Consider the following 26,434-nt stretch of genomic DNA (forward strand, 5'->3'; position numbering starts at 1 on the left):
CAGTATCTCTTTTAGTTACAATTCTCTGTACATATTAAATGCATTGTGAACTTAGACGCTATAAAATGTTCCTATATGGGTTAGAATTGACTAATACAACACCAGCGTTGGTGTGGATTGTTGGTCTTTCCAATAACCTACTCTCCTGATCAATCTTATCCATTCACACTAGCCACTGTCATGCACTGAGGTTGCCACTCATCCACACAACTGGACACTCATCCAATCACACTGGTTCCCCTTATTCATTCATACAAGTAACTCAGATTATTTACATGTTTGCTTTTTTCCACTCTTTTTAGTGATGTGTTCATAATTACTTTTTATAATAATAATTACTCATAATTCTATTAGTAAATCTTTAAACTCATCAGCACCCTCAACGAGGATACATACAGTGTGGGGTGAGGTTCAAGGCTTGTCATTTCCTCACCCCCGGAAATATCATTTACAAAAGTAAATTGCTCATTATTTGTTTAACCAAACCCAACTGATTCATTTTGCAAGTGTCAGAGTCACAGGAGTGAGCTTCATCAAAGGTGATAAAATGTCATCACCTTTAAAGTAAAGCTTTAAAAAATCTTTAGATGTTCAGGAGAAATTAAATCCCGGTAGGAGTGATAAAGGCCAAGGCAATAACAGATGTCAAAATTACAATGTGTGTATGTGTGCATGCATTTGTGTGTGTTTGTGCATGTAAGTTTGCCTGTCTTTGTGTGTTCATGTATGTGTGTGTGTAAGAGATGATCATTCAGACACACAGTCACACACTATTGTAGGTGGTGTTTACAAGATCAATTTTAGTTTAGTCTGACAGATCAATAATGACTTTGTTTCTCAAAACAAACATTTGAACATGTCCTTGGTCAAAGCAGTAATCAATCTGGCACCTCATACTTAATGTATGTTTCACTGGATTCACAAGTTACTTACCAAGAAAGACAGCCTCAAGACCATACACAAGGATGACTGATGTCAGTCCATGGCATTAATGCTCAGGCAATTACTACATTTTGTGAAAGTGTATTAAGCATTTAAACTGCTGGGAAATGGTGAATGACTCCTCCGTGTGAAGGATGTCAGGTAGAACACTAAGGATCCATTTTGTTTGTTTCCACGTAGACTGCTTAGAAAGAAGACTATACCTTACACAGTCAGGGATAGGTCTCATGGTGACCACACCTTAGACCATCAGAATGAGGTCTCATGGTGATCACACCTTAGACAGTCAGAATGAGGTCTCATGGTGACGACACCTGAGACAGTGAGAATCAGGTCTCATGATGACCACACCTTACACAATCATAATTAGGTCTGATGGTGACCATACTTTACACAGCCAGAATCAGGTCTGATGACACCTTCCAGCTTCATGTCTGTCAGAGACCATAGCCTTCAGTGTCAGATGGGATTTTTCAGTGTGCTGATATTTCAGTGCTCTGGTCAGATAATATGTTTCACTGAGCTGGGCAGATGTCTCAGTATGCTGGTGTCTCAAACTGATGAGCAGATGTGATGTTTTAGTGTGTTGGTATTTCGGTATGCTGGCTGGTTGTGAAGTTTCAGTGTGCTCGTGTTTGAGGCAGATGTGATGTATAAGTGCACTGGTTGCTTGCAGCTTGTTCCGCTTATTGCTTCCTAAAGTTTGTTTTTTTTTGTGGCCCTGGAAAGCCCTGAGCGATGAGTCATCAGATGTGATGCGTTCACAGCACTTGGCTTGTCTCCTCCAATCAGCATTTTCCCTAGCACGTCACTGCGACAGTGCTCCCTTGTTGCTACGGACCCCTGTGCCATAGCAACCAAATGCATGTTTTTTGTTTCATTTGAATGGTGCATTTGAATCATATCAGAATTGTCTTTACCTCCTGCAATACGCATTACGCAGGCACACAGATACACACCCACACTCACAACAAAAACAATGTCCCCAACTTTGTCACCCCCGGTGGATAAGAATGACTGACCTCTGAACATTGTGGATGGAGAGTATGAAATGACAGACCAAGGTGCCAATGGCAGACACAAAACAATGAGAAAATGAGTGATGCGCCCTTTCTCACAATGGACTTTCACATTGTGATACTTACACTCATTGTGGCATGACTCAGATATTCTTCTGTTAAGATGCATCCGGCACAGAACATTTTCAGGACTGGCTCTTTAACAGGCCTCAACTGTAACATCAACTTGTCGCTTATACTTATAAGTTTATACTTAAATAGTAGGATGATCACTCATTGGATTCTGTTTTGTGTGTGATGTTTTCATTTAGTTTTTGTGTAGTGGTTTTATTCAGGTGTTGTGTGGTGTATTTGTGTTCTTTTGTGTAGTGTTTCAATGTTGTTTTATGTTGTTTAAGGTGTCTGTGACAGGAAGTCTGAATCAGCTGCTGCTCGGGTGATCGTGCCTGTTAGAGAGTGCACTAAACCTCCATTTTTGACCTTAAGACAAATTTAACAGCCTTGGAAGGAAAATCACTTTATTACTATCATTTCACTGTATCATCACTATATTTATGAACTCAGGACATGAAGTTAAGTATGAAATTATGATTTAGGTCCTTTTTGTAGCAAGATTAAAAAACCCTGAATACAGACAGCTTGAAACAGAATGTCAAGCATTCATTGTGACAGGTCATAATGTATGCTTGGTTGTGGTTAATTTTGCAGCTCCTACCATATTATTCATTTTACTGCGAGCTGTTTTTAAAGTCGCCTCCAGATAGCTACATTTTCACCATTAAGATCAGCCACAATGCCTAACCATAACCTTAAAACCTGAAAAGCGTGTTAAGCTTTTTTGAAGTGTACTTTTTGTGCTAATTTATGTTAATTCCGCCACAGAAATCATTTATGCCACAAAATTCCATTTTATTACTTAGAGTTGAGCAATTTATACAGTTAAAGCTCTTAATTTATTTTAAATAAAGTCCCTAATCCAACATCCAGAGGAACAATTATGTACTGCATCCTATTTTTCTTGAGGTTGTAAGATAAATATCACATTGGTCCAGGATGATTTTACTCTTTAAAACAATTGATTCTTAAAAGCGGAATTACAAATTAATTGGTGTATCTATGTTTTAAACATGTTTTATCTTATTTAATTGAGAAATGCTGAAATTCATACAGGGTGCTAAATGTATTTGAATGTACGGTATTTTTATGCAGTCCTTTATAATTACAATAAGAATAATATAGCTCAGGTTGATTAACTTGGAGTGTCAACGTGCAAGTTACTGGCAGAATTATGTAAGCTACAATGCCGTGGTGCAGTCCTTAACTAAATTCATTCAAACATAAAAGAATAAACGAACTCATGTTAGTTATTTTTGAGTATGTCAATGATACTTTGCCTTGTATAGATTAAAACAGAGTGGCACAGTCATTGCTTGGTCACATACATCACTGACAGGTGCTAGGCCAGTCCATCTTTCTGCTTCCACAGTCTGTGCTCTTACACAGCACAGACTGTGAAATGGCCAGTTGCTCTCTTTGGGTAGTCTAAAGAAGACTATTAACTTGGAAAGTGTCTTTCTTCCTTCTGACATGTTGACCAATACCAGGCTTTGTCTTTTATGTGCCAGGCGCTACAGGAATGAACACCAAATACAAGGTTTGGTACAGCAGTGATTGATGTAAATGGAATGCAGTGTACTCAGATTTTTTTTTGGAATGATTGCGGTTTTGAATGCAAGGCAGCTTTATAAAATGTTTGACACAGTTTGTTTTTTTGTATTGTAATGTTAGTGTTTTTTTTCCACTGTGATTATATCACATTGGTTATTTAAGGGAATTATGTGCTATGTATAACACATTACTGACTACATCTTATGTCTCTGCGTCAGTGTCTTGAGCATCTCACTTCCTCCCATTTTATTGCAGGAAACTGAGCTTTTGGACATCACCTACATCAAGGATGCAAGAACAGGAAAATGCACAAAAACGCCAAAGGTATGTGAGATTTGATTTATCTGTCATTTCTTACGGTTTACCTTGTGTGTCCTTTATTATGGCACTGTGGTGCATGAGGGTTGCATGAATTGGACAGTTTTACCCAATATTTTTTTCTGTAATAGAAAGGAAATTTCTACTTCTGGTGATCCCTGGGTGTTTACATTTTATGCAAACAGGTCATTTTCACGTGAATGGAGTAGGAAAGGCGTTTTTGGTAGTGTCATTTGTACAAAGCCTATAACTGGACAAATGCAACAGAAACAAACTGAATGTTTCCCCACTTCCTGGTATTCATTCAGGAGAAAGTCCTCTTAATGGCAGTGTGACTGAACAGGATCAATAATTCTATGTTTTTATGTGACAAGCCTCTGTGTGCTAGTGTATTTGACACTTTAACTGGGGAACGATTGATGAAAAATGTCAGGAGGACTGAACCATTTCCATTGGCCGCGGCGGCACTGTGGAGGCTCATTACGCTGTGGGCCTCATATTAAGCTGTGCACATGTTAACATGGTGCCTGGCATTTCTACAAACACATTATTATTGTGCCCTTTGGCTGGTGCCACTTCTCTGAGGTGAATGCACAAGATGACTCCAAATGGTTATTTTGAGAATGTTGCTGTTTAAATCTAAACTCTAAAATATAAACTAAAGGGACTGTTGGGATGTGTGAGGGATCATTGCATAGCCATAATAGGGCTGAATTTATGCAGCCATGTGTGTGGGATTGAAATTGGTACAGTTGTGTCAGAAAGACCACAAGTCTACATTTCCCAAGTATGGAGGCACTGTTGTGTCAGGACAATCACAGCATTACATTTTCTAGCTGTCAAGGTACTGTTTTGTCAGGAAGGCCACAGGTGCATTTCCCAGGTACTGCTGTGTCAAGGAAGATCACAGGACTACATTTTGCCAGACTCAGATCTGAAATGACAATTTGGTGATTTGAGAAATAGGAGAAGTGAGCATGATCATGGCTACCACCATCCATTTCTATGAGCTATGGTGTATAATTTAACACCTTGTTTCCACTGGGCTGTCTGTGGCCTGTCTTAACTAGACTGAACAGACATGTTTGGTTATACAGGTTAGGTAATGCTTTCCATCTGAAAATTCCATCAGAATTCCATCTGAAAAGAGGGGTTTTTCATTGCATAGAGCCAAGGAATTGGTTCTTCACTTGCATTTTCTCCTACCCATTCACCGTTCATGCTTCACTATGAAGGTCATCCAATATGGTATGCTTTAATTTATGTATTGGATGACTTCAAGGAGAGCATTTCATAAAAAAGCAGAACAATGGGCAATCACAAACCACAACAATTTCCCCTGAAGGTATTGTACGTTTACAAGTACACAAATCGATTGCTTTATATCACTTATACCACGGCTAACATTACTGGCAACAGAAATTATTCTGTTAAATTTTAACTTATAGAATGCTGAACAGGCTTGTATATCATTCACACTTCAAGCGTGGTGTAGTCCATAATGTCACAGTATTGCTTCTTCATTAACAAATATGTTAACTTCATCTTGCATAATGTACAATGATTCACACCCACTTTAGTATGTCATCACTGAGACACATCTTTGGACAGATTTGTTTGAGGTTTGTTTGAAGTTAAAGCAGTGTTGGTCGGCATCATTACAGAAAGGTTTACACAGAATTGAGTGACAATGGAGGATTACAATTTATCTTACTACATACTTACTTACTACAGATCCCCCATCTATAGTGCAGTCTGGCAACTTACCTATAATTTGCTGTACTACTAGTGTCATTTTAAGGTAATTGTTGAGAAAAGTGAAGCTATGGTTGACTTTTTTTCAGATGATGTATGAAATTTGGGGAAATTGTCCTTTTTTCACTGCCCTGCCATGAGCTTTGATGATGTAACAAAGGAGGAAAAGGGAGTAAATGTCGGGTGCAAAATAATATCATTACCAAGCCCCGTCAGCCTCCATTCAGGAAATGTCTGGTTTCTCACATAACAAGCTACGGAGGAGCTTGCTACAGTTGATTAATTCAATTTGACCTTTTCTGCAGTAACTAGTAAATATTTTAATCCAGCTGTGTTTGCATTCTTTTCATGTGGCAGTTTGATAGAAAAAGCTAGTGGGTCTTTGGAGTAATAGTGGCCAGTCTAAAATGGGCCTTCAGTGCTGAGGTAAGAAGGAGGTATCACAGTATGGGAAGGACTGGAGGATGCTGGATAAGGCCACAGGATTTCACCACCAAAGATATTATTTTTCATGAAAATAGATTCAGCTCTGTGGGCTAGAAGCATTTATAATTCTGCCTCTGACACTGCTGAAGCTTTTCGGATTTGTTGTTCCTCGTAATGAAAATCCAGTAAGTGGCATGGTCAAAGACAGAACTATTAGCAAGCACAGCAGCAGGGCAGGTGCAGAACCACCAACAGGACCTTGCGTGACACGGAGGAACTGAGGCCAAAGGGAACATCTTCTAGAACGTCTTTGGTTATGGAGGAACTGATTCCAAAGGGAGCATCTTCTAGAACGTCTTTGGTTAAACTTTGATCCGACTGTGAACTGAGCATTAAGAGAAGAGAAACATGTCAGGAGGGAGAGAAAGCACACTGAGAAGATGTCAATATCAACAAGCTTTTCAAATATGATTACGGGCATTTGAGATATCAGTGATTATGTTTTTCTTCTTTTGATTTCCAGACATGTTTTGTATGGTCACCGTCATATAAAAATAGTGAGTGTATTGCTCGTATGCTTGTACAGCGGTTGGTGTTGTGTGAAGAACGTCATGACAGAAAGCTGGAGACAGACCTGTGAGCGCTGCTGTAGCTCATGAAAAACTCATAGAAACAATTGTTGTCATGGAAATATGGTTCTGACAATGAAATGCTGTCCACCTCTTGATCCCCCCACTTTGGATTGTAATTAATTAAGCGCTTGACCGAACCTGGTCTGGTCTACTCCCCATCACAGCTGATCTAATACGGCTCAACAATACAGCCTCCTGAACAATGCAGCTGAATCGCTGCATCGGAATGTCTGATTAGATATGTTATTCCTTTACAGGATGTGATTCCTTTACTTCTGCCTCTCTGCTCTATTCACTTTTCTCTGCAGCAGGTGCATTCAGTGTGTGTGTGTGTGTGTGTGTGTGTGTGTGTGTGTTCATGTGTGTATGTTTGTGTTATGTATTTATGTGTGTGTCTTGGTGTATCTCAGCACTGTACGACAATTTTGATTGTAAAGATGTAAAGATATGCTGTAACAAATAAAATATAACAGATTTTGATGTTTTAATGTCTGTATGTATGTGCACCTGTTAACGTGTGTGTGTGTGTGTGTCTGCCTTCAGACTTAGTTCTTTGTGGGTTCCTTTGATTCTGCAGATTCACCTCTAATGGCACAGCATTCCAGTGCTTTGTGTAGTTTTTATTTTTCACTGTATTCAGTCAACCATCACATATTGACTCAATAGCTGGATATGCTATTTTTGTAACCTGAAAATGTGAACTTCACTTGCAAAAATAAAGAGCAAAATATCAAGAGCCAGAGCTACAGACAGGGAAAGACTTGATCAGATCTGCAACAGGCACCATGTTTCCACAATAATTTGCATTCAACCATGCCATACAACTGGTTAAAAACACTGACACCCAACACACCATAGGATGTTTCATTACAGTTCAGTGCAGTCAGTCTAAGTGACACCCCTCTGGACAGGTTTGTTTGAGGAAGTAAAAGCTGACCGGTCAGCGACATTATAGACAGGTTTGAACAGGTTTGAATGACAGTTGAGACCCCCACAATTTGTCAGGTAGTCTAGAGTCAGTGTGTAACCTGACTCTAGACTCTAAGGGGAAAAGAGGCAAAACTTTAGCTCTATCCACACTGGCCATGCTAGCTAACTGGCTACATATACAAAAATATGTGTTTTGTTTTCGTAAATACTTCAGCTGCCAAGTTAACTTACCTGACAGTACATAAAACTATCTATGGTAGTGTTATACCTAAAACAGATTGAAAACAAATGTGATATTTGATAAATACTAACAGTTGTTCTCCACCTAACCCCATACATTTGTAAGATTCAGTTGCTCTGTTGCTCAAATTTCCTGCCATTCTCCCTCCTCCAATAATCTCTTCCCTATCATTTGGCAATTGAATCATGGGATAGGGACCATGAAACACTTCCTGGATAGTATGCAGCTGATGCATCTTTCTTTATTTGGTGAGCGCAGTATGGCAGCTGGGTATTTTGAGATGTACCTCACTGTGCATGCTGTTGTGTGGTCATGGCTTGGCTATCATGTACGCATGATAGCCATGCAGACTTGCTGAGGGTACTACATGGTATGCTAATATGTAATATGGGACACAGGCTCTCTCTTTTCGACCTTCGATTTGTGGCCATCAGCAATCCAATTTCCCACTGTCGTCTTCATTGCTTTCTCAGTCCTTCAGTATGGATTTCTTGTCATTTGGTATTTGCTTGGACTGTATCTCTTTGTCATCATAGCGGTGAATCATCACTCACCATCCAACAGAGCCTGATAAGCAACTTTAGTTTTCTGTGGGCTTCGGGTAGCTGTTTTTTTAACTTTGCTCATTCATCTCCCTTCATCATGTTAAATGCTGTTGGTTACACTTTTGGCTGCTTTGTCACAAGGGTTTCATTATTGTCATTAAAAACAAACTCGCCTGCTTGATATTATTTTTTGCACTGGCTGAAAGCTCTGCGTGGGTGAAGCAAAATATGGCTTTTGGGGAAAACAGCCGAATGTTTTTCATCATACAGAGTTCAAAGTACAGAGTATCAGAAAAGATACACAAGGTTTAGGAGGTTTTTGTCTAAAATAGGTGAGTTTTTAAGGGTTTGATTGTGGCAAAGGTGTACAACCTGTGAGAGACTGATGCAGGTGAATTCCACCCACAAGGTTCCTGCACATTTCCCATTTTAAAATTCCAGACTTCAATTTACAGACCTGCTCCACTAGGTTTTTTTTTAAACTTTGCTTTGTTGACTTGTAAGTCTGTCTGTTAATTCAGGGGCAGGTTCAGCTCGAAGAGAAATCCATTAAATGCTTTTAAATCTAGCAATTATATTTAAACAGTTTACAGCCAGGTCAGACTGTTACTTATATGTTGTTAATATTTAATCCATATTCTCTGTTTTTTGTCAGTTATTCAGGTTTTCAGGTTATATTTGCAACACATGTTCAGAACTTTGCCACCACTAATGAGGACACTCAGTCAAATAAAAAATGAAATTGAATGATGTCTTTCTTTACTCTCCTCATACAACCTCTTAATGAACCAGGCAAACCTTCATGAAAGGGTAAATATGTTTTATTAATGCATATAATAGCCAACTTGCTTTTGATAGGTCATCTATATTTGCTACATTAGCTAGCTTACTAGCTAATTAACTAGTTAACTAGTTTGTTTGAACTGGTTTGCCATTTAGCATCAATTTGTTAGTTTGCTGGCAAGCTATTCTGTGGTTTAGAATCATGTCGTAAGTATCAGACTTGAAAGAACATCAGCACCCATTCTGTTCTCCAGTGAGTATATAATAGCATAAATTGGGAGATCCTATTATGTTGTGCAGCCATACTATTTTCTACTATGATCAGTGTTGTTATAAGTAAGCAATTTTAGCTAGAATCATATCCTCAGAATAGTAGCTAGCTAACTACAGTAGGGACTTACTGTCATGCTTGCCAGCTAACTTACAATAGTAAGTTTGAGCTCATTTGATGTCAGCCTGTTAGCTATACTACTGTTTACATCTTACATCTGTGCACATTTGTGTGTCTGTGTACATCTTACCACACATTGGTTTGATGATCCTGCAATGATCACTCAAACTAATTGATGGTTTATCAGTTTGTTGATAACCAAGACAGCGTTACAGATAATTGAAATTTACAATTAGAAAGCTGAAAAAAAGCCAATGAGCAAAAACAATTGTCACAAATTAGAAAGTGCGGTTTTTGAAGCTCACTCAATGCCACATCCTTTTTTCACTGCCTCATCTTCAAATGAAATCATGGGAATGCTATGCTGATTGGTTTTGAATATCTGTTGTGTATGTGTGTGTGTGTTTGTATTGGACAAAGTCAGAGCCATAGAGATCTCAGCTTTGATCGAAGGCAGAGACTGTCTGTGTATTGAATGTTTGGATTTGTACCCTTTGACTCACATTATTGATTTTCTTAGATTAAATACCATAGACATTTTTTCTTTCTTCTGTACTGCTAAACATGTTTTATCCACATTAGACATTCAGAATACAACACCCCCCTTCCAACCCCTTTTGCCTCAGTGCCCCCATTAAGAAACCCTATGTTACAGCATACAACCAATTTGCTGCAGAACCATTGATCTATATTTGTGTTAGTTACATTATTTAGTTACTTTTTCCATCTTAGAAGCATAAATAAAAATATCCAGGTCTGGAAATGATCAATATTCTTTTACATACTTTTCCAGACTTTCCAGACCTGTGCAGGAACCCTGTACCTAAAGGACTCACCTGTCTGGTGCATGCTACAGCTTCAGTGTTTACTCACAGAGAAAGGGATATCGACTCTCAGCACAGGCAGCCAAAGCTCAAACACAAGAGCTTATTCGCTAATGAAGCAATATCTAACACAAGCGCGTTCTTAAAACAGGCTATTTAAAATTGCACAATGTTGAGACTGTAAAACAGCAGATACTGTTTACCCACAACTCTGTGAACCTCTCTCTCCGACAAAGCGCTGTGCATCTGAGCATGGAGCCAGTCAGTAGGTTTGACCCAGATCCATCAAGCCAATGACTCAACCGAGAGCGTGAGTCACTGCTGCAATCACCCATGCACAGGAGAGAACATCCAGCAGTTAGACCGAGCCTGCGAGTGAGGGACAAACTAGTCCTGTTCTGCACGGCTATTCCGTATAGAATTATCAAGGTCCCATCGAAACTGTTGAGAAACACTTTGTGTTATTACGTTTTTTTTTTTTCCCCACTGAAATTTTCATCTCAGGTGTTTCAGGACCTATGGTTAAAAGAAGTACTATTAAAGTGAATTTGGGGAAAATGTAGCCAATGAAAGCCTCAAAATTTAATGTACCCCGTTTTAGCAACAGAAAATTGTTCTCTCTGTCTTTTGACTGAATTAATTTAGCCTGTCTAATGTAACCCTATCTCACCAATGTGCCGTGAAACAAGTTTCATAACTGGCAGTTAGTTCATAGTGTGACCTGAGAATTTGTTTTCTTTGTAACTTTTTCTGATTGACATTGCATGCAATTATTTAAAATTGTGATATGAACCCATCTGTGGGGAGGGCAAGCAGGACTCGACCGCTTCCTCATACTTGCCTAAGAAGTTGGCACACCTGGGCAGGATGAATGGAACTGATTTTGTCAAGGTACAAGGGCCACAAAATTACCTGTGTGCTCACAGTGAGCAAGCACAGGAATGAGAAGGACAACAACAGTGAAGCGATAAAGAAATCACAGAGACTACTGAAATGGTCCCAAAACCCTTAAAAGGAACAGGTTTCCTCTTTGCTTTTGCTGTTTTTTCTTTGTTGTTCAGTTTGTTATTTCTTGACAAACCTGGGGGGACAAGCTGTGGAGAGTTATTAACATTCAGTCTATACTCATTTGCTGTGTTGCAACACTAATAAATTTGAGTTCACAAACCAGAAAAGTATTCTTCTGACCTCCTACTGAATCGCTCCTGAGGCAGATCACACCAGTGGCTTGACACAAATTTATTTATAGCTGTATATACCTCCCTGTCAAAATACAAATCAACAAGATTTGTTGCAGGTCAGTCAATATACAGATCAACAGGACTCCCTGCAGTTCAGTCTGTCAAAAGGCCTCTGAAAGTTTGAAGAGTCCACAGACTCTTGGTTTGCTTGTTAAGTCGTTTGGTTAACTATAAATAGCTCGGCCATTTTGCCTGCAAACATTTGGTCCAATAAGGGGATGACATCACTTTGAAGATGATAAGCTGTGGCAGGAGTGACAGTTGTGTAAGATGTTATTGGGCACAGTCAAAGTTTAGGTAAAAGGCTGTCAGTTTTTTTTTCCACATTTCAGCTGTGATTTGTATTTAGTTCTGAAGTCAATAATGTGTCAAGAATAGTTTGCAATATGGAAAATATGTCTCCATTAACTTCCCTGGGCAAAGAGGAAGGCATGCACCTTCTTATTCAAAATTATTTCCTGTGCTGTACGTGGAGTAGACAGTCATGCGGAATGACAGACAGAATCCTTGAAAACACCAGTAAAGATTGAACTGCACTGCACTGTAAAGAAACAACAGCAAGACTAATGAAAGTAAACAGGCAGCTGCAGTTGTGCATTATAACTTTTAAATTGTTAAGTGAAATAAATACTGTATGAGCCAGTCTGAATCACACCCTAAAAGTAAGTCCAGATTGATCTTTATACTCTGAGTTATCTGTGGCAGATACAGGGGGCAGACAAAATGATGCAAACACCAAATGAAAAAGGACTCAAACCCAGTCTCAACAAAAACTGTACATTGTACGGCGAATTATGGACTGCCATTGGGAAACTGCTTGTAACCAAGGCCAGTGCACAACACGTACCCTAGTGTAATGAACAGAGAAGCAGAACTTCTGAGCAGTGGAAGAAAGTAATATGGTCTGATGAGTCATTTTTTTATTCTTTTCTTTTTTTCTTGCATCTGGACGGGGTTATGTTAGGAGAAAACCAAAGAAATCCTTCAACCCACATTGCCTGTTCTCAACCGTTAAATATGGTGGTGGATCTATTATGGTATGAGAAGCCATCTTGTGGGAGTCATTGAGTTAGAATATTACTCTGTAAGGTAAGAGCACAAAGAAATAAGCTATTTAAGGCAACCAGGTATACCCTAACTGACAAATTGAGCTAAATGAGGACTTCCCCAGCAGTGCTCCCACACCCTGCTCTCAGGGCTGAGATGTTTAATGGACGATAAATGAAAAATCTTACCTCTCTGCCTCGCTGTACCTCTAACTCATGTGTGTGGCAGAATCTATTCTTCAGGACTCATGACTGGTGGTGCAGGACTGAATTATGGAGAGAAATCTAGCTAATGCCACAGCATTCCTGAGTATATGCCATCTCTCACATTGAGATAACGCCACAGCATTCCCGAGTATATACTGTGTACTGTCCCTCTCATGGTGATAACATTAGACCATATCGCTAGTTAATTTACTGATATCTCTCACATGAATCCTGCCACACGACTGTGAAAATAATTGTTCCATTGTAGCTGTCACAAAAACTGCCAAGTTCATGCTGATAATTGAGTCAATAATTCAGCCTTTCTCTGATGGGTTCTGGAGTGCTAATGTTGAAAGCTTGCCTTGCAGTGGCCATGTGTCCTCCTTGAATTAGCTCTCATCTCTGTCCAAGCTTGCCAAATGTGCCCATTCTTCCCAACCAGCAAGGCATCATTGGACAGGATTTCCCATAATCCTCTGTGAGCCTGGGGGCCAATGTGTATTTTTAATGGCTGACAGCACTCTGTTAAATATGCATGTGAAAGCTGAAGCCGAGCTGCACTGTTAGGATTCCGTTTGCCATGCTTCCTCTGATATTTCTGGATAAAAAGGAGGCAAACAGTTTGCTCCACTTAACAAATCCCTGTAAAATTGTAGAGTAGTTCTTGAGTTTTCTTGAGTTCCTCAAAAGTAATCTTGAATGTAGGTAGCATTTTGTCACAGTTAAGGAGGCAGACATTGTACATGGGGTCCTGCCTTTGCTCTTTGTGCATGGACTCCTCCATCACTTGTTCCCAGTAGGGGGGGCAGATATTGTAGTCATCATGTAATAGAGATGCTGTGGATGTGGGGATCTGTGACTCTTGCTGGTGTTTGCTGCGATAGAACTAATTCGTTTACAGACAGTCGCTGAGGGAAGTGAACAGTTATATCTGACAGCAATGCCCCAGAAACAAAGTGGGAACATTTCTCATAGTGCTTTGATCTGGGGAGGGGCAGGTGTGTGTTCCTAAGTGAGGACAGAGGTGGGGGGGGGGGGGGGGGGGCAGATGTGTGTTCCTGAGAGGAGCTGGGCAGGTGTGTGTTCCTGAGAGGAGCTGGGCAGGTGTGTGTTCGTAGGGGTTCCGGATGACTGGGAGCAGAAACAGTAGGTGACTTGCACCTGTGGAGTCAGCAGGAGGGAGAGACAGTGTGTGTGTGTGTGTGTATATGTGTGTGTGTGTGTGTGTGTGTGTGTGTTGGAGACGGAAGCGATAAAGAGGTGAGGGGGGGGGGCATATGGTGCGCAGTGTCCTGCGGCCAGCTCTACCTTACAGAGTCATGGGGCCTCACAGAGACCTCTGCAGGGAAGATACAGCTCCAAATCGACCCACTCTTTCGTTGCCTCGGCAACGCAGCCCTCAGTCCCCCCCTCCCGCCCCACACCCCACCTCCCACCAGCTAGCAGCCTGTCTAATTACACCCCCCCAGAGTCTCCCCTGGCCCATGAACAAGTGGAGCATAGAGCCGTACTTCAACCTCACAGGAGCTGTGCTTGTCCTAGGACTGGGGATCCTGGGGGGGGTGTTATGTGTGGGGAAGGGAGGAGGTGTTGGGTGTTAGATGGAGTGGAGGAGGGGATGTGAGTGTGTGTGTGTGTCTGTGTGTGTGTGTGTGTGTGGGGGGGGGTGTTAAATGGAGTGGGTTCACACCAAAGGTGACAGAGAAGCCACAAAGCAACGGAAGTCATTTTGCCTTTCACCCGAGTAAGGGTTCAGGCGAAGGATTCTGTAACATCACCAGCAGGGGATGATGCACTCAAGTTGTTTCTGTTTTTCCTCACCACACTTGGAGGGAGGATCCCAGTGAAACACTAACAGTAATGCTGCTTGGTTAATCACCCTGCTGCTTTTTCACCACTGGTGCACGGTGACATGGATGTGAGGAAGAATGGATTTGTTTTGTGGTTGAACAGCAGAAAGCCCCGCTGCTGAAGTGTGATCCTCCACAGTGCTTCTGCAGTCTGGGGGTCTATGGCCATTCCCTCTTGCTTGGAGTTCTTATGCGGGAGGGTTTCTACCCTTACCTCCACATGCCCACACTGTACAGTAGCTGTCATATTTATAGACTCTTGCTGCAGACTACGCTGTGAGGAGACTGTGTGTGTGTATGTACACGTGGGTGCGTGTGTGTGTGTGTGTGTGTGTGTGTGTGTGTGTGTGTGTGTGTGTGTGAAAGAGAGAGAGAGAGAGAAAGAGAGAGAGAGAAGGCATGTGCTTGTGTGTGTGTGTGTGTGTGTGTGTGTGTGAGAGAGAGGGATAGCGCGAGTGTGTGTGTGTGTGTGTGTGTGTGTGTGTGTGTGTGTGTGTGTGTGTGTGTGTGTGTGCGCGTGTGTATGTGTGTGGGAGAGAGAGGGAAAGCGTGTGTGGGTGTGTGTGTGTGTGAGAGAGAGAGAGAGAGAGAGAGAGAGAGAGAAAGTGTGTGTGGTATACCCCCAGTGGGTAGTTCAGGGTTATTGGGCCTGATTCTGCCCTGCTCTATTAAACATCAGTAATGTTGTCACACTCTAAATTACTGTGGCCCACTTATCATATGGAAGCCATCCATGATTTTATCTTACGATATTAACGTTTTAAAGAGATATTCAGAGCGCGAGAATTTCATGCTGAGACAATTTTAAATAAAACTTAATCATTTATGGAAGGATTCCCTGTAAAATATAAAATTAAGGCATTCACTCAGACTACTCAAACTATAACTGCAGGCTTGATTGAGAATTGATGTGATATTTATAATGATATGCAAAAGATTCAGGATTGCTCTAACAGATACATGGAAAACTGGTGAATCCACTTCACTAATGAGGTTCAGATTGTTTCGTTCAGTTGAACTTTCAAGAGAGGTCATCATGCGAGGCAGCAGTTTATGAGGCCGATGTCTAAAATAAGAAGTTTATTGAATGGTTTTGCTGTCACTCTAACATGTTTAAGCAGTGATAAATCATTTTTGACCTACGCAGTGTAACTGTGAGCACTGTTTGTGAAACTGTCTTTGTCCTGTTGGGGGTGTAAGCATGACTGCTGTGTTTTCCAGGAAGCCAAGCTGCGTGAGCTGCTGGATGTGGGGAATCTCGTGGGGCGGATCGAGAGCAGGCTGCTGACGGTGGTGAGCGGCCCAGACATGGTCAACATCACCTACCTGAACTTCATGGCCTTCCAGGAGGAGGTTGCAAAGGTAACGACCGCTTCACTGAGCCCAGCATACCTAAACTCAGGAGTGGAATTAATGCAAAACCCGAAAATGGGGACTTGCTGGAAAAGTGATGAAATTTCAGCATTGAAAAATGTGCTCATTGTTTCCGCCTTGCAGGAGAACTCAGGGTAGAGTGTTTCTCTTCTGTGAGGAGCTCTGTGAAGGTAGCAACGTGTGAAGTATGAAATGTGCATATTTATGGTGGCTGTTCCCTAAACCTGTCTCCTGCCAGTTTCCTCTGGCATCATCAGCGGCCCATGTAGGCGTGTTTGCGAGGGAACATTGTTTAGGCGGGAGGCATGAGAACTACTCTGCTTTCTAATAGGCTTTGCTCTAAATCTTAGAAAGCAATTCTGTAGATCAGTGAAGCCGCCTCTTTTATGGCATAATAGTCCTGTTTTAATTTTTCCCCTATTGCAAATGTAGTGCTATAATTAGAATGGGGAAACAGGTAGAGATACAGAATGGCATGGAGTGAATTGCAGCTCATATTTACCATCAGCCCCGCTTTCCCTCTGTGTTTTATCCATTCAGGAGTGGGCAGAGGGGCTGTTTAGTCTGGCTTCCAACCTGCTGGCACACAATATGTCCAGAGAGGCCAGTCTGGAGAAGGCGTAAGTATTCCTGACAATGCTGTAACAGCTCATTTACCCTGGGCGCAAACATTAGCACAGGGCCGTGCCGCCGTCTCCTCCCAGCTACGGGAAAGGTCCCTGTTCGCACCTGTGCGTGAGCCCTGGGGCAGCCGTGGGGCAAGGGCTAAGTGCGCTGGCATTGTCAGCATTGATCAGCGCCCACAGACAGGAATTTACGGCAGTCTTCCGCTCTCCATCAGGACTATACACGCCAAGAGTTTAGGACTAACAGATTGCTTCTTATTTACAATGTTCATCTCATTTCTCATTTGCATTTGAAATGACTCCCATGGCCACGTTGAGGTTGGCCTCTGGTTAGCATTAACTGGGATAACAGTGTGTTAATGTTTCTTTGGGGAAATACACAGCTGATAGATTTTAGTAATTTTGTTCTCTTGGAGAAAAGTGTATTGTGTTTATGCATGTTGCAAATATTAAAAAAGGTGTGAAAGATGGCTGAAGTGGGATGTGGGGAAAGAACTCCTCATCCACATGTAATGAAGGATTTGGTTGAAACATAACTATTTTAAGTAAGCAGGTAAAAGTAGGTTCCTGTCTGGCAGGCTGCGATGAGATCTGTGTTAGTTGCTTCCCTCACCCCGTCACATCAAAGTCACAGGCTTTAAATGCTTAATCAAAATCTCCATCAGCTGTGGCAGCAATAAGAAGGCTTAAGTGCACTATGAGAATTCGACAACGCCCGAACCATCAGTTACAGTTAAGTCTTTAGGTCAGAAGCATGCAAGTTTATTAAAGGGACGCTTTACCCCAACAGACTGTGGTTAAAAGCCTTGACATTTAAGGTCAAGGCTAATTTGACATTTCACATGTCACACGTCTGAGAGAATGACAAGATGGGATCAGACCGTTCTAGAACCTGTTTATTCTACTGTGACTGGCCTTCTGAGTAATCGGTCACTACCGCCACGCATACCGCCCAGACTGCATTCTCTGATGACAATAGTTATGACAAAGAAAAGATGCATGTAAGGGGTAACTGTCTCTTCTACTTCCTGTCTGAAAGTATCCATGCTGACATAGTTGTTGTGTGTGAGAAGGACATATAGTACAGCCAAGCAGATGGTGGCCAGAAATACTCCTACATTTACCCTCCCTCTCACCTTCTCAGTCTATCTCCAGTAATTCTATTTTTAGCCTGGCAACACAAGGCTTTCTGAGATCACATAATTTTGGCAGTAGGTTGATCAAAACAAAATCCGATCTGGCAAATACAGATCACCATCGTACCGTTCACTTCATTATTTTTAGTTAACTGAAATCAACAGTAAATTTAGTTTCTTGGTATGAGTCGCAAGATTTGCTATGTGCTTACCTTTAACATGCACTGGCTAAGTGTTCAAGGTGGTATTGGTGTGGCATCAGCCTTCTGTAAGCAGAACAGCATACAGCTGTCAAATTTGGAGGATATTATTGATGCAGTTGTAAATTCAGACTTAGGAATGCTGAACATTTTATCTTACTGTGGGGATAATTTAGCTAGCTAGCAATCTATGTGGTACGAGATGCTTTCTTACTGGTTTAGGACTATTGTGTCCGTTCTTGGTTGCATGCCCTGTGCCCTGGCCACCAGGCATTTTGAACATTTTTCATTTGGAGGAGCTATTATACTGTGTTTCTGTTGTGATCTGTATGGTCACACTAGCAGAGTTAATTACTGAACAGTCATTAATCAATGAGATGTATCTCGTTGATGCCTTTTATTTGCTGTCTGTTGCTCCACACTCCTCAGACTCCTCATAGACTACATTTGAAGGAGGTAAATAATCAACTTTTTATTTACAATTTGGCAAATTTGATGAAATTAGATCTAAAATTAATACTACAATTTTAACTTTAGATCAGAATCTCATCACATCTTGATAATAAATGATGCACACTCTTATTCTAGGGAAAATCTGCCCCAAACGTGTATCCATCACATGGCCCACTTAAGCTCCAATATCAGAATTCATGTAGTACTAATAGAGCTGTGCAACTAATCTGGGAAATGTGGTGTGTGTGTGTATCTCAAGTTTGGATCAGCCCCTTAAACATATAAGAATGGTATTTCTTAGGCTTGTGCATCATACCTAAAGGAAATGTTTTAAATGTAGGGTCATTGCAACCCCAAAAAGGTGTCATATTATATACCCATTGTATTGAGACAGAGGCAATTAAGCACACAAGGTATAACTTATGTTAGGGACAGAGATGGTTTAGAATGTTTGTACAGGGATTTTACATTATACTTGTATCTTAAGCAATGTGGTGCAGATTCAGACTTGACATATTTGAACATAAATCCTAATTGACACACACTCACTCATTTACACACCCACTTTCACAAACATGCATGCACACACACACACACACACACACAGACACACACACACAGAATTTCACACATACACACACTCACTGATATACTCACACACAGCCATACACAAGCTACACAGTGTGTCCAACTAACCCCATTACCTGTGCTTATTTACAAAAGTCTTTTCCCTGAAAGTGTAAAATTTGAACACTATTCTGAACATGCACATCTCATTTGTTTTTCAGTGGAAAGGTGAAAAACGTAGGTCCAAGGTGTCCTTTAAACCCATACTTGCATATATTCACTTACTATATGTAGATATCTAGCCTTGATGTTGGAATGTCTGCAAATGTAATTTGTGATTGTTTTCTTTTCTGTCAGATATACAAAACTCAAATTGCAGCTTAACCCAGAGGGCCGGATTCCTGTAAAGAAGTAAGTGAAATGTTTTCAGATTTTTTCCTGCCAACTCATCCGAGTGCAGTTTTCCATAGCATACTCAGTATATCGTCTTCATTGTAACTGCAACTGAAAGTGTTTGGTAAACAACTATGAGCATCGTTGGCAGAAATCTCCTGTTGACCTGGACTGTCCGATATTGCATCATGCCTGAAACCGTGTGGATGTGTTCTGCTGTTTTTTTTTCTCCCCCTTTGTGTAGCATCTTGCGGATGTTTTCTGCAGACAGAAAGCGCGTGGAGACAGCGCTGGAGAGCTGCGGGCTCCCTACAGGCCGGGTGAGCAGCGCTTAATGCTCCGTGTCAGTCCTCACCTAACACCACAGCCAACAGCCAAACTAAATAATGCCCCATCGATGATGAGAAAACAATATGCTGCACAGGTGGTTCCCCCTTTAACCATTCCTGGAAATGATATCATAGACCAGGTCTTCAGGCATGAATAATATTTTCATATAGACTCAATGTTACATGCAAGAATTTAGCCCCTGGACCAGAAGTTTTATTTTTTATTCATTTATTTTCAAAAATGTTAAGAGAAATACAGGATTAAGTCAGATATTTAAAAGATATTAATATTGTGGAAATAATATAAATTTACATAATATTTAAATAAACTTACAAATGGAATACAGCATAAATAAGTATTATCCCATACACTGCCTGATGGTAGACAGGTCATGGAGAACAGAAATAAACAAATCACAGTCTCTACACAGGTGTTTATCTACAGGCTGGATGAAACAACAAATACATTCAATAGATTAAAGATGTAAGTCTCCCCCTTATTAGTACTCTGATGATTTTCAGGCTTTTGTAAGTTCACTAAGGCCTTTTTTTTAATTATAGTCCTCACTTCCCAGCCTCTTAACATAAATCTGCACTTTGAGTTGTAAAATGTTGGTATTTGGATGTTGGTATTTTTTTTTATAAATGTTGTTAATGCATGATCATCTTAAACAGTATCATTGTCAAAGGGGAAGAGCCTACATATGAATATGTCAGATCCAAAGTTGCTGTATTGAATGGAAGCAGTCTGAAACTCAGCTTCCTCTTAGCTTCAGGACATGTGTCTGAGTGACAGTATTTTGGCATGTGCTCAGTATGGGTTGTACTGACTGGCTATACAACTCAATATACAGAACGCAACTGACCACATCCAAACATACTTTAGCCCCTCACACAGAGCTGTGAAAAGCATTGCTGCCATAAAGGCATACATTCTATCACCAATTAAAAATGTGGATGTGCAAAAGTGACTTAATAAAGTACACGATCAGTGTGATCTGCAACGTGTTGGCTGTCAGTGAGCTAGCTGGCAGGCCTATTATAAATAGTCATTCCCATTATCGTAATTCACCCCAACCCTAACCTTGTTTTACAATTGGTTTTCAGATTTTTATGGTGTTGAGCTAAGAATGGTTTCTAAAGTCAGAGATTTTACATGTGTACTTTCCTCTTGGTATCTGCTGTACAGTTTGGGTCTTTTCTTAGAGTTGTTTGGCCCTGCATTGTCACCCAGAAAAGCTGTATAATTAAGTGTTTAATGTGACACAATGTGCCTAGGTGGTTAGAGCACCCTTTTTGGAACTGGGTAATTGCTTGTATATAACTTGAACGTGGGGATGGCACTTTGACGGATGTACCCACCCTCACCACCCCGCTAGGTGAGCAGAGGAACTGTAAAAAAAATCCTCAAAAAAGTCTAACCAGATGTTGCTGGTTGATAGGCCTTGGGAAAAAGGACTGTTCACGTTGACTGAACAGTAGACAACAAAGAGCTGATATATATCAATATAGGGTCTAATGAACTAGTTATAAATTGTTAGAAAATTGTTAGATTGTATTTAATTGTAATTAATTGTATTTAATTTAAAATACAATCTAAATCAAATTGTTAGATTGTATTTAAATTAAGCATTATGAATGTGGTTTCAAATTTTCCATCATTCATGAGGATAATACTTGAAGTGTTGTTTAACAGGATTAGAGGGGGAGTGTTACATTTTCTTTTAATTTCAATCAAGTGACAAAGTTTTGTAAAACTTTTAACAGTTGTCTGAATTTGCCTTCGTTAGGGCCTGCTGTTAAATGCTTTTGACACAAACAAGCCTTTCATACAAACAGAAACAGCAAGCCAAACCGTATTCAGAGAAGCTTGAAATCACCAGAGATAATATAATGGAGAGAGGTGTACAATATCAATCACGAGCTTTTCCTTGCAGCATGCTTGTAAAATCTATAAGGAATTGCAGTCAATTAGTATGCCTAATGGACCAAGAACTGAGACGAGCTACACCCAGACAGCAGGTAATTAGTGAAGGTTTGAAGGGATTTGTTGAACAATGTGCAATTAAAAATAAATGCTGCTAATCCCACAGCTTTGTGTCCTCTTTAAAGAGTGAGTCAGAATCTCGTTCTGAGCCTCTCCGTTTGTGTTGCACTTAGAGGTGCAAAGCATTAATCTTCCTCACACCTTGCTATGGCCATTCAGATCAACCCCATTGGTCTTTATCCTTTAATGCTCAATAAGTCACCCTGGGTGAAGGCTAATTTAGAGGCGATGATTTGTTTACAATTTGGTAGTGTTATGAGATGATAAATAAGATGTCAAGGACTGAAATGAAATTCATTAATGTGGTTGAGAGCCAAATGAATGAATAAGACAATGAGTGAGAGAGTGAATGGATGGAAGTGTGCAAAAGGACAGATATTTATTAAACCGTTGGTCTAAACCATAGACCTAATGCCAAACCCATAGCTCTATTTCATAACCCAAACATGTCCACCATAGCCCTAAACCATAACCATAACCCTAACCCTAATCCATAGTGCTAACTCATAAACCATAACCCTCAACCAGTGTCCTAACACCTAAAGGTAACCGTAACCCTTGTCCCTTAGCCTGAAAGCATAGTCCTAAACCTCTAGACCATAGTCCTAATGCCTAAACCATAGCCACAACCCACAGCTCAAAGTCTTAACCCACACCCCTTAATACCAAACCATAGCCCCAATGCCTAAACCATATCTCTAAACCCCTGAACCATTGTACTAATCCTAACCTCTTCTACAGAATGATTCCATACTTCCAGAAGACTTCACTCCAGATGTGTACAAAGACTTCCTTAGTAACATCTGTCCACGACCAGAGATAGACCAGGTGTTCTCAGAAAGGTGAGTCCTGCCCTACAACTGGAAATAGACCAGGTGTTGTCAGACAGGTGGGCTCCCCTCCCCCTTCTCCGAGAGACAGACTAGGTGTTCTCAGAAAGGTGAGGCCCTACCCTTCATCTGGAGATAGACCAGGTGTTGTCAGAAAGTTGAGCCCCACCTTTTGAGGGGACATAGACTAGGTGTTCTCAGAAAAGTGACCTCTGCCCTTATATTCAAATAAATAAAAATGGAATGTCATAGAATGTAGTAAATAAATAAACACACATTCAAAATCTGTTAGTGAAAATCAAGACCGGACGTTTTGCAGGTCAGTTGAATTACTCATATACTGTAGGTCTCTTTTGGGCAAGCCATTATTCAACGTTAGACTTTTAATGCCGGGCTGGATTAATGCAGAGACGTCTAGATTGTGGGAAATCATTTAGCGATCTACTCAACAGATGTTGAAAAAGCATTAGCACTGCAATTAGCAGGTAATCAGTCAGAGTGTGAGAAACAGGGAGGAGGTTCACAGTGTGAGGTTTCTGTAGCAAACAGAACTCTGTTTGGCAAAGCACTGCTAAGTGTCTACAACCCCAGCAAAGTCAATGAGTAAATCAACACTAATTAACATGAGTAGAGTAATTAATACATAGGTTTTAGAGACTGGTGCTGGCTGAGCAGACATAGGAATTAAACAGTTTTATTGTCTCTTATTTCTTACTGAATTTACATGAGGATAAATGTTTGTATCTCTGCTGTATCTTTCCATCCAATTAAACACTGTTCTCAAGGGTTTTTTAATCCAGAAACTGCATTCTTTAGCCACAGTGCTTGATCCATCTTAGAAAGATTATCATTTGTTCAAAGCTGTAAGGTGTATGATACAGTATAATCTCTGGTATTATTTCAGAGTCTGTTGAAAGGACAAGTTAAAAGGACTTGTACCTGTAAAACAGCTGCCCTTACAAGCAGATATTATCACAGACAGGGGTAATTAGGCACATTATATCGCAGACAGGGTTCATTATAGGCATATAGTCTCACAGATGTTGTTAAGTACAGGCACATAGTATCACAGACAGGAGTAATAGCAGTCCTTTACGCATGTATAGTATCACAGACAAGGGTAACTGCAAGCACATAGTATCACAGATCAGGGGTGATTACAGTATTTTGCATGCACATAGTACCAGACATGGGTAATTACAGGCACATAGTATCACAGAAGGGGTAATTGCAAGCACATAGTATCACAGACAAGGGCAGTTGCAAGGACATTACAGATTACGGTAACGGCAGGAACGTAGTATCACATACAAGAGTAATTACTTAGAACCACGTCGTGTCACAGATGGATAACTAGAGCTGCTTATAGCCAAATAGTATCGCAGGCGGGGGTAATAACAGTTGCTTATATGTTCAGAGTATTACAGACAGGGGTAATAACAGTCACTTATATGTACAGAGTATTACAGACAGGGGTAATAACAGTCGCTTATATGTTCAGGGTATTACAGACAGGGGTAATAACAGTCGTTAAAGTAGCCCTTTTCACTCAGGTCCATCTCTGTTGTCCCAGGACCATCTCTGGTGGAGTTTTCTTGTTTGGTTTCTTTCCCTATTGTTGTCTGGGAGGTCACTAATACATCCCTTATTGATGTATTTCATTATACAGTATATAATCATTTAACAATGAGTTTTTCAAACATGTTTTTACAACATGATTTTGAGTGTTTCAGTATATCCTGAGTCCTTCCTCCATTTCTAATGTCCTCCCCTCTGCTTGTCTGCAGTGGTGCCAGTAGGGGGCGTTACCTCAGCGTGGAGCAGATGACAGACTTCATCAACAACAAGCAGCGAGACCCGCGCCTGAACGAGATTCTTTATCCACCCCTGAAGCCCGATCAAACGCAGCTGCTCATCGATAAATATGAGCCAGACAGCAGCGTAGCCCAGAGAGGTCTGTGTCGCCTAGTTCTACATTAGGCGGTGCCTGCTTTTACAAAACAACATTTAGTGCAGCTGTGTCTTTAATTAGTTCTACAGTAGGGATACCCTGCTCTTACAACACAGTTCTTTCCCAGAAGCACCACTGGAAAATAGATCATTGTGATCTGAATACTTTTTTTACAGATGCAATGTTGAAATGCAAAACTTGTATCTACCAGTTGATAAGTCATAAATACGACTTGGTTGCATTCTGGTGCTTCTATATCAGAAATATCAATAGGCATGGAAGCTGTTTTAGCTAAATGCAATACAGCTGCTGCCACAGCAGCCATGAACAAATAAATAACTGAAGATTAAGTACTTGCTAGCTTCTAAACAGCTTTAAGCAAAGTTACACACATTAATTTTGTATATCTTCTGTTATAACCTCATAGTAACTTCATACTTTAAAATAAATATTGTGGTGAAAACTGTTAAGTATTTTTATATCTTTTTATATCTACAATCAATGAAATTTTTTTGGCCATGTTTTTCTGGAAGAAGTGAGAGGTCAGTGGTGACATTTCGCCAATGCATGAACTCGTGGAGGAATGTCGAAGTTGTTTATCCAACTCAATATGTCAGATTAAAGGTTTTTCACAGTTGGATTCTTGTATTCTCGGGAGACCATTTAAGCGCACATTTGAAGTACAGCATAAATGTCCTCTACTGTCACATGCACTGGATGATGGTTGTGAAGTCACTGTACAGGCCTCTCTCTCATCCCCAGTGCTAGACATTAATTGTATAATCTGTTTCAACTGCCCCATGTATGTTTCTGATGAAGGGGAATGAAGACCGAGGGGCAACAGAATTATAGCTTGTGCGCAGTCTTAAAAGACTATGATAAGTATTCTAAAATGTTTTCTTGTCCTGAGCCAAACCCAGGCTAAAGTTTTCATGTACGTCCATTTTCAACAACTGGTAGAAGTAGTAGAAGTGACTGTTCCCTTGCAAAATTTTGGAGGCATGACATTTTCTGATGAGCAGTATTTGTGTTTCTGAGCAGAAATGATACCATCTGTTCCTCTGAGTGTGTAGCTAGGTTATTAGCAATTTCTCTGCAGACACATAGTAGAATAGCATTTCTCTTGTGCTGCAGTTTACATAGAGTGCATCAGTCATTTAGGAGGTTTAAAACATGCCCGTGTTGAGCCGTCCTTTTGTGATGCGTGTCCCCACCCTGTAAATCCTCAGTAGGTTCAGTGTTGTGTGTGTTGCTTTTCAGTTTACTTTAAATTTTACTTTGATTACGGAACCCAACACTCGTGTTTTCTCATCCGCTGTATTTTTTCCACTGTCAGTGACTCAGACAGTTGTCAGACTTGGAGCTCTGCATGTCTGTTTGAATTCTGGCCTGGAGCATCCTGCTTTTTCTGTCTGCGCCCATCATTCAGAAGAGAAACAGTAGGGAAGCACGCTGTGCTGTCATGACAGCTGCCTAACTCTTTCAGTCCAGTTTATCCACCGTAAAATCAGCAGCTCCACCCTGTAAGATGAAGGTAGTTGTCCTGGTTCTATTATTGTTATTATTTGCTTGACAAATGTGCTTATCTAGAGTAAGTATCCTTTTACGTAACTCAGGTTACGCCCCTTACACCACAAGGGCACCACTTGTTCGAAGTGTTCCAACCTGTTTCACGGAGTCTTATTATAGAATGCTACTCCACTGTTATAT

The 26,434-nt window shown here is 40.6% G+C and overlaps 1 protein-coding gene across 4 annotated transcripts in view; it reads left to right on the top strand.

The window, feature by feature from the left end:
- LOC118787116 (1-phosphatidylinositol 4,5-bisphosphate phosphodiesterase beta-1) overlaps positions 1-26,434 on the top strand; it is a 63,819-nt gene that overhangs the window by 13,580 nt on the left and 23,805 nt on the right. For all 4 annotated transcript variants that reach the window (XM_036542548.1, XM_036542549.1, XM_036542550.1 and 1 more), the window contains exons 3-9: positions 3,885-3,953; positions 16,040-16,180; positions 16,733-16,812; positions 19,532-19,585; positions 19,812-19,887; positions 22,685-22,785; positions 24,561-24,727. In XM_036542548.1, the coding sequence (XP_036398441.1) occupies positions 3,885-3,953; positions 16,040-16,180; positions 16,733-16,812; positions 19,532-19,585; positions 19,812-19,887; positions 22,685-22,785; positions 24,561-24,727 (688 nt within the window). The remainder of the gene's footprint in view (positions 1-3,884; positions 3,954-16,039; positions 16,181-16,732; positions 16,813-19,531; positions 19,586-19,811; positions 19,888-22,684; positions 22,786-24,560; positions 24,728-26,434) is intronic.

This window comes from Megalops cyprinoides, chromosome 12, assembly GCF_013368585.1.
Source record: "Megalops cyprinoides isolate fMegCyp1 chromosome 12, fMegCyp1.pri, whole genome shotgun sequence".
NCBI lineage: Eukaryota > Metazoa > Chordata > Actinopteri > Elopiformes > Megalopidae > Megalops > Megalops cyprinoides.